Source organism: Egretta garzetta, unplaced genomic scaffold (genome assembly GCF_000687185.1).
Source record: "Egretta garzetta isolate BGI_Z169 unplaced genomic scaffold, ASM68718v1 scaffold636, whole genome shotgun sequence".
Classification (NCBI taxonomy): domain Eukaryota; kingdom Metazoa; phylum Chordata; class Aves; order Pelecaniformes; family Ardeidae; genus Egretta; species Egretta garzetta.
Genome location: NW_009260012.1, coordinates 212,924 through 222,048, shown reverse-complemented (window position 1 = coordinate 222,048; position 9,125 = coordinate 212,924). Strand labels below are relative to the sequence as shown.

The 9,125-nt window shown below is 55.5% G+C and overlaps 1 protein-coding gene across 5 annotated transcripts in view; it reads right to left on the bottom strand.

The window, feature by feature from the left end:
* Window positions 1–2,672: 2,672 nt before the first annotated feature.
* The window catches only part of PPP6R2 (protein phosphatase 6 regulatory subunit 2), a 122,579-nt gene continuing 116,126 nt past the window's right edge, over window positions 2,673–9,125 (bottom strand). For all 5 annotated transcript variants that reach the window (XM_035896080.1, XM_035896082.1, XM_035896083.1 and 2 more), the window contains 2 exons: window positions 4,982–5,137; window positions 2,673–2,790 (listed from right to left, as the gene is read on the bottom strand). In XM_035896080.1, coding sequence (XP_035751973.1) covers window positions 2,739–2,790; window positions 4,982–5,137 — 208 coding nt within the window. In that variant the 3' untranslated portion in view covers window positions 2,673–2,738. The remainder of the gene's footprint in view (window positions 2,791–4,981; window positions 5,138–9,125) is intronic.

Below are 9,125 nucleotides of genomic sequence, written 5' to 3'. Positions count from 1 at the left end.
TAAGCCAACGCAAAGCCCGTTTATCATTTAACAAGGCGGCTGGAAAGGCATCCAGCCAGAAGGACGATGGGGTTGTGCCTGCTAGGGATGTTTCCCCTTAACCTCGCGATCCTACAGGGTCAAAACCGCAGCGTGGTGGAACCTGCAAGCACCACAGTCAGGAACCGTGAATGAGAACAGACTGGAAGCGAACTACGGGCACCACCTGGGGCTGGACGGGGCTGGAGCCCCATCGTGGCCGTCCGCCAGCCGCCGGGGTAAAGCTGCGCTGGTGCTGCGCGAGCGGAACCATTTTTCAGTTTTGATAGCATTGGTGTTGGGTGTTTAAAGAATGCCCGAAGAGAACCTGATTTTCAGAAAACCTCTAGCACCAATCCTCTGAGAGTTAAGACTTTAACGTGTCTCCAATTAGGAACTCAACACCACCAAGCATTTCTGATGATCCTGGCGAAGAGCGGGATTCATCTCCAATTAGCAAGCAGGGTAACCAAAGCAGAAAATGGGATTTTTTTTCTTTTTTTTTTTTGCCTCCCAGCGCAACGCAGCTTTAAATGATTTATTTTAAATTACAAGGAGTGAGTGCGAAGACTTGCAGAACAACAGTACTGTGCCGTGAAAGCACCTGCTTACCGAGCAATTGCAGCCGAGAGAAATGGCAGCCACGTCAGCAGCGTGCAAGCGGCCCACAACCCCAGCGCGCCACGTCCGAGGTGCACACAGCGCTCCCCCCCGCTCTCCGCACCGCCACCTCCGCAGCCGCTGCGCCGGCAAAGCCAATCCTCAGCCTTCCCTAAGAGCAAAAGTGAGAAGGCGTTAGCGCCGGGCACGCGCGGGGTAACCCCGTGCCGCGGGAACGTCACCGTCGGACACTGGTCCAGCAGAACTGGCTGACTCTGACAGCAAAAACATTTTGTTCATCTCACTCCCCCCCCACCCCTCCCCCAAGACAGTTAAGAAAATTCCATATGCACGACATACATATCACAGTTAAAAATAAAGTGTTCTGTACGAAGGCTGAAGCCTGGCTAGGACGCCTCCGCTGACGACGACGGGCCTGCGCGCAGTCCTTCTTCACACCCCCGGGGCACGGTCCCTCGTCACGCCCAGGTGGGAATGGGTCTGAAAAGAAGCTGTTTGCCTACCTACGTGTCAAGCTTCATGCTTTTATTCCAAAGTGAATGATTTTCCAGCTCAGGTCTTGGGACTAATAAAATAAGCAGCGTTTAACATCTGTGACAGGCGGGTTTCAGCATACAGCTTACGGACAAAGGCAGGCCCAGCTCTGGATTCTGGCTACAGGGGTAGAGGATAAGCTCTGGAGCGCAGGTGGTGGCGATCCGCCGCTGCCAGCCTGAGCCTGCTTCTGCAAGTGGCCCAACGTCTACACCCGTATGATCTATGTGCGCAAGTCCGGTCCGGGAACGCGCTCGACGCGGAGGCCAGCACCGCTGGGTGCAGACCTGCGCCTGAAACTGGTCCAGTCTTTACAGGAGCAGGTCCTTCAGCCTAGGCAGGAGATCCGGCGTTCCGGAGTCAGGGACACCCCTTCAGCTGACCTTGCTCCCGGGCAGCCTGGAGCGCAGTCCATTTCTCCACACTGTTTTACTCTACTATCCCAAGGCAGCGCTACGCGTGTCCGTCCCCCCCCCAACTTCTCCATGACCGACTACCTGGGGAGTGACAGCAGGAGTCCTGTGCTGGGGCCATGTCGCTCTCCAATGTTGTCACTAGGTACAAAGTGCAAAAGTGTTGCTGTTCCTGCATCCATTAAAAACTTTAAAAACAGAACAAAACAAACAGAAAAGGATTTCCATAATAATTTGAAAATACATTAGTCTCCAAAAAGCCAGCAAACACCCGATAACCTGTTTGTGCCATATCTGCTCTCGCTCCCGCACGGCAGCAGTCCAGTGGATCCTTCTCCTCTCGGCTGGCAACCACCACGCGACCTTCTCTGCACACCCCCAGCCACCGGAGGACGACACCCGGGAAGCTGAGGTTTGGGGGCTCGGACAGAAGAGACCGATCGCCAACCGACCCGAGATCCTGCAGCAAGCTGGCGCGGCTCCGGAGGAGAGAGCGCCGCGCAATTCCCCGCAACGCAGAGACTTCCCACGTCCCAAGACAGCTCCGCGTTACAGCGAGTTAAGCTACCGGGCCTCTGGCTTGGGACAACGTCAGGGACTTCCCTCCCACCCCACAAAAATGTAAAATCAAATCCCTCCCTGCTTCACCCCACGTAAAGTGTTTGCATCTTTTCCTCCTATGAAATGTTTCTGATAAGGCTTTATTGCTATACAAAAGCGGTGCAAATGCTGCCCCGAAGACAGCTCCATCAGGAACTTTGGTCACACGACTGCGGGACTCCTGGGCACTGTCCAAGTCCCAGCGTTAGACCTGCTACCTTTCCGAAGAGAAGCTGAATACTGTGTGCAATAACACGAAGAAAATAGGACCGAACCCCAAGTACAAAACAAAAACAAGGGCGAGAGGGCAGGGGAGAAGGAACTAAAATGGGGCAGAAGGCTTGCTTGGGAAGAACCCCGTGGTTCCCGTGATGACTTACTGATCGATGCTACATTTAGACAATGCAAGTGTCTTTCAGAACAGATTGTTGGTGTTGAAACTGCATGTCTGGTCCTGAATGCCAGCTCTCTCATCAATGCAGCATTTATTAAAATTGCATCACCAGGTAGCAGCCTGGCCTGGATCACACACGTCCCATTGCATCCGGTTCATCAAGCAGGGCCATTTAATGTGGCTTCAGCACAGGGCAAGGCTTCTTCTTTCCTAAAGAGAGACACAGAGGGTAAGATTAGAGAAGTGTAACCGCTGGAACGTACTTGCTCCTACAGCCTGCGCTCATCCGGCTGGAAGCTTTTCTCTTCAGCAGGCCCTGAGCCATCCCTCCTCCATTTCTGTCTCCTCTGCCTGCTAAAACATTAGCTCCCTGATGAGAACCTCCTCCAAGACCTTTACAAACTACTACATTTAAAAATCAGAAACTAAGAAGTCAGCTTTGACCACCAATTACACAACATTAATGAATTAATTGTCCCCCACTTTGCTGTCACCCTTGGGTCCTGGCTCAGCTCCCCCAGCCCGCTGGTGTGCTCAGGGCCCTGACCGATGACACTGAGCTGGGGGGGAGTGTGGATGTGCTGGGGGGGAGGGGGGCTCTGCAGGGGGACCTGGCCAGGCTGGATCCTGGGCCCAGCACAATTGGGCTTGGGCCTCTGGAGACCCAGGAGGACGATGTGCTCAGCCTGGTGGCAGAGCTGAAAGCGGACGTGGAAAGGTTGAGGAGTATCAGGGAGTGTGAGAGGGAGATGGGTTGGTGGAGCCACACCCCACCATCCCTGAGGCCACGGAAGCAGATGGAGGCTCCACAAGAAGCTGAGACTCCCCTGCCCTCTTGCCACCAAGCAGAAGAAGGGGACCTAAGCAACGGTGGGGAATGGAAACAGGTCCCTGCTTGGGGCGGCAGGTGAATCCTCTCCTGGCCTCCCTCATCTTCCCAATTGTCCTTACACAACAGAGATGGGGCTCTGGAACTTGAGGGTCAAGCAAAGGAGGATGTAGGCCAATGTCCATCCAGGGGGTTGCTTAGGGTGAGCTCTTGGTGCCAGCCCCAGGAAGATGATTGCTGTGTCACCATGGGCAGCGGTGGCCGTGTCACCGTGATGTCACTGTGGACTTGTGACATGGGTGCCCTTGTGGGTAGAAAGGGGGCTGTTCCTGGAGGCGGGGGAGCATCTGGAGAAGAGGAGGGGTGCTCGGTACTCTGGCCAAAGCTGCTGGGCAATGGTGCTAGCCCCAGGGCACCCAGGTGCCTGCCGCCCTGGCCCTGGCCTGACCTCCCAAGCCCTGGGGACTGACCAGGGATACACCTTCCCACCATGGCTCCCTGCACCATGTCCCGCTTGCTCGCAGAGGGAGGAGTGGTCAGAGCTGGTGGAAGCTGTTCAGGAGCAGGCTGAGGTCAAGAAGGTACTGGGCACAGGAGGGCCAGGGGGTCAACATGTTTGTGGGGGGAAGCCCCCTCAGAGCGGGCATGGCATGGACTCTTGACCACCACCTTTGCTTGTCCAGCTGCTCAGGAACAAGCTCCAGTGCCTGGACGCTGTCCTGTGCCCCCTGCTCTGGGTGAGCCTGCTTGGGCAGGGGGGTGGCACTGGGTGAGCTCTGGGGGGCCCTGCCAGCCCCGGCCAGGCTGGGATTCTGTGAGGCAGAAGCAGCAATAGCGCTGACAGCCAGGACAGATTTGAATGCAGTTCAGTGGATTGGCTGCATGAAGCTCCAAGCGCTGGTAGGAACTTCTGCCTCTCACCAAAAGCACCCACCAGAAGTTCCTGGAGGATGGCCCAGATGTCTGGCTTCAGTGAAGCACCATCGTCCGAGCTTCAATCTAACAGCGAGCGTGCTGCAGGAGGACCGAGACGCCCCGGAGAGGCTGTTTCGGCTCAGCAGGAGCAGCAGCACCGCACTATGGGTACGCATCTGCGGCCTAAACCAGGAGCCAGCGCAAAGCTGTGGAGGCGACCGCACTGGACACGCAGCAGCATTGCTCTCCGTATTTAAGAAGACCTGAACTGTCGCACTCGCACAGAATTAACATCATTTCTCCTTGAGATCACTTCCAGTTTCAGTTACCAAGGCACATTCCCACATTTCCCCGTAATATTTGAACTGCAAACGTCTCCACGCTCACCTGCGCACGCAGACCCGTACTACCTGAGCACTGGTTACGCACGGGTGAGAAACAAGCAGCCCGTTATTTTAATAAACCCCATGATTTGACAGCACTTCTGGGCAACAGATCGGAATGCGCAGCAGATCGCCACAGCTCTAGGCTACCGGCAGCGTCCGGCGCTCCAGGCCACGCCGGAGGTACGGCTCACCGTACCCCGATGGCAGAGTAACCCCGTTCGGTGACGGTTCTCTGTCGCGGGCTGGCAAGGGCGGGTTTTGACCACCTCACCTGTCTTTTGTGGCCGTTTCCGTGACAGCGGTGACGACAGCGGCGGTGTTCTGGTGCTCCTCCGGGTGCTGGGCCACGTTGTTCAGGGGTTTGGATGCTTTTGTCGTTCCCATGTCGGCGATGGCCAGCTTATCAATAACCATGCAGTCTGCGTCGCTGTGTGGGGAGAATTCAAGTTCCCGTTAAAATGTCAGTGCATGGGGCTTAAATTCCAACCGAGAAAAAACCCATTCCTCCTCCTCTCCTAGCACAGGCCACAAAAACCCCATAAAGAAATAAGAACTGGAAATAAACTGGCATTAAAAAGCAGCGCAGGCATCCTGGAGGCTGTTTCCTAAAAAATCAACAAGACGCCAGATACGCACAAGAACGGCCCCTCCTTGGGAAAGGCGTTCCCACTGCCCGCAGCAAAATCCAGCCTAGGAGCCCCCCGGGCATCCCCATCGCCCACAAACAGACCTCTTGCCCCCTCTGCCAGCACCGCTGCGGCGCGCTCTCCTGCGGACAAACAGGCAGCAGAGGGATGCCAACGCCAAGGACGTTCGGCCACGACTTTGCAAGCTTGGAGGGTCCAGAAAGTCCAGTTTACCACTGGGAGCAACAAACCAAGAGCAGACCGCTTGCCTTGGCGCTAACTGGGGACCACCAGCACCAGTGCACAGGACCGACCGCGCAACAGCCCGGGCTGGGGGAACCTCGGATCCGCTGCTCCGGCCTCCCGGGGCCAGGCAGCCCAGGGGAGTTCGCCCCTCCTGGAATTGCCCTCCGTTACCCAACAGCGCCAGCAGATTTCCGAGCCCACCGCTCCTTAAACTGCCGGGTTTGGCAAAGCGTTTTCTGGCCCAGCATGGGCACCTACGCTGCTCTGCTCTGCAGACTCTCCCCAAGCGGCACCTGAAGCTTCTGCGTGCGCCTAGAAAAGACTTAAATTTAAAAGTACAGAACCTAAAATCCCGAGGATGAGAAAAAAAGTCGACTGGATGCTCCTGAGTGGTGTCTGCAGAAGTCACAGCTGAATTCCCTTGCTTTCCGTAACGCATGGGACGGATCCCCATGCCCGAGGGGTAACACACCCAATGGCACTGCCCTACAGTAAAATAGAAGCTCAAATCCTGAAAAAGGGAAAGAACCAGCTAGCACAAGACCTCCAAATCTTCGACACGTGTATCGAAATGACCCATATTTCTAACTGGAGGAGTTACTTGCGTGAGCATCTTTATCCTTTGCCTTCTACGGCAGAGGACAAGCTCACACGGGGATGATCGGCCTCGCAGTTTTAACCCAGTCCCAGCTTCAGGAATGATTTCTTCTCCTTCTATCAGAGAGCGTGCCTACCAAGATGGAAGGAAAGCTCAGTGGGTGCTGCCGAGGGAGTTTATAAAGCAGGCGTCTAGTCGCGGTCTGGTAATGAAGGCAGGTGACAGAGATTTTGAACTCAAGGTTCTATTTCTGTCGCTACTTTCCTGTGTGCTCTTGAAAAAAAAATACACAAAAAAATGAGGACTGATGAGATCAAAACATTCCTCTTCCTGGAGGGCTAACATGCCCTCAAAAAGCAACACCGCACGTACAGAAATGAACCCTAGAGAGGCTGCAGGGGATGGGTGAGACAGCAGAGACCTGCACTACGTTGCCAGAAACGTCATTGGAACACGACCTCCCACACGAGAAACTGGAGCTCATGAGATCTGAACTGTTCACAGATAAACTTCTTAAATTCAATTACTAACATTTCCATGACACGAGGATTCCAATGTTATGAAGTCCTGAGGTAACTTGACCACGAAGGGGGCATGGAAATTCATCTCCCTCCAACATTTCCTTTCCCCATCCCTGGAAACATTCCAGGCCAGGTTGGCCGGGGCTGTGAGCAACCTGATGTGGTTCAAGGTGTCCCTGCTCCTGCAGGGAGTTGGGCTGGGTCACCTCTAGGGGTCCCTTCCAACCCAAAACATTCCATGGTTCTATGATTCTATAACAGGCTCGGGGCAAAACAAAGCTGGACACGCGAGCCTCTGCATGGCCAGGGGAAGGGGGTAGAACAAACCCAGGAGTCTGTGCGGAACACAGAACCCCACGGCCCACGCAGGAGGGATAATGACAATATCTAACTCCAGCCTAGAATAAACTTCAGTCCCTGTAAATATTTTGCATTAGCATTCCTCTGGTCAGCTTATTTTTAGCAGCTCGCTGGGTCCCTTCCACGCCAGCCTGGTACAACCCCGCTGTCAGGGCGGGCGATGGAACCAGCCGCCCCCACGTCACCAACCTGCCCGGTGACGTGCTCCAGCGCCTGGAGGGACGGAGGGCACCCTAACCTGCGGGGAGGGCGACTGTTCCCTCCTGAGGCTGGTCAAGGCAGGCTGGGAAGAAGAGTTCTCAGCAACAACATCTGCATCCTCTCTGGACTCTTCTCAGTTAAGCCCCTGGAAACCAATCTGGAATCCTTCCCACTCCAGAAAGAATCAGGAATTTGTAAGCTCTCATTCAAAGCTACTTGCACAGACTTTTCCAACAGCAAGCATTAAGTCTGTCCAGAATTGCGCCTTTTTTCACAATGGACAAGCACTCAGCACAAACAACCTGTGGGTGCCACCTACAGCCATGCCCACCTACAGCCTTCCGACACCAGAGCCAGGACAGTTTTTCCTTTATGTTCACCGAGTTCGACATCGTAGCCAAATTCTGCAGCTTAACCACCAAGTTTGTAAACACTGCCCTGGAGGTCACTTGTAACACAGACTCCTCTCTACAAGCACCACAAAGCTTTCTGAGATACCCAACCACCCCAGCGCCCATGCTCAATGTCCAAACTCTTCTGCCTTATCAGACAATATGACCCACGCCATCCGGCCCAGCCGTCTTTCAGCCTGGAGCAGAGGGGGCTGAGGGGAGCCCTCATCGCTCCCTACAACTGCCTGAGAGGAGGGGGGAGCCGGGGGGGTCGGGCTCTGCTCCCAGGGAAGGGGCGATGGGACGAGGGGCACCGGCCTCAAGTTGTGCCAGGGCAGGGTGAGGTTGGCCATGGGGAACAATTCCTTCCCCTTGGGGCTGTCAGGGGCTGGAAGGGGCTGCCCAGGGAAGGGGTCGAGTCCCCAGCCCTGGGGGGATTTAACAGCCGGGCAGAGGCGGTGCTGAGGGCCAGGGTTTGGGGGTGGGATGGCAGGGGTAGGGGGGCGGTTGGGCTGGGGGAGCTTCAAGGGCTTTGCCAACCCAAACGATTCCGTGATCTTGCCCTCTAGAGGGTTAGAACAGAGTTTGCATACAGTAAGTTGGAGACATCTCCTAACCACCGGCCGGTTGCTTCAGGACAGCCCTGGCACAGAGCCTGGTGGTCTTCTCCTCACTGGGATGCTTGGTGAGCATCGGGCTTAGCAGAGCCGACCCAGTTTGCTTCACCGCAGGGCTAACGCAGCGGAGCTCAAAGCGTCCCGGACAGGGCAGTCTCTGCTCGACCATTTTATGCAACGGGGCTTCTGCAGGAGAACCTTAGGAAGATCATCTTGGGGTCTGGAGCCAGAAGAAACTTGGAGGCAGCAGTGGACTATTATTGCCTGGTGGACAGCAGAGTGAAGGAGGCAATTCATCAGCTGGGAATCTCCGGGGGTGGGGAAATTCCTGGGGGCCATTACAGACACCTGCGAGGAACACCTCCTGCCGCAGGCAACTGCAGAGCGTGGGACTGGCTGAGTTCTTGCCGTTTTTGAGGGTGCTGAAGTGAGGAATACCCCCCAGTGACACATTCGCAGGCTGCTCTGAGGCACAGCAGGGGATTGCACAGGGAGCCGAAGGGGAACAGGTCGCTCATTCTCGCCACTCTTCCTGATGGGTTCGTTACCTGATGTATTTCGTAGCTTAAACATCATCTGTGGTTTGTCTTTCAAGGCAGCAAGGTCCTTGAGGCAGGTACCAAGGTGTGGTGATGCGTGCTGCCAAGCACTTGGATTTCACTTAGAATAATTAGGTGATAATTGCACCTGGGTTGGGGTAACCCCTGGTATCCACACAGGCTGGGGGAAGAGGATGGAGAGCAGCCCTGCCCAGAGGGACTGGGGGGCACTGGTGGGTGAAAAGCTGGCCATGAGCCGGCCATGGGCGCTGGCAGCCCAGAAGCCAACCCTACCCTGGGCTGCATCAGGAGAAG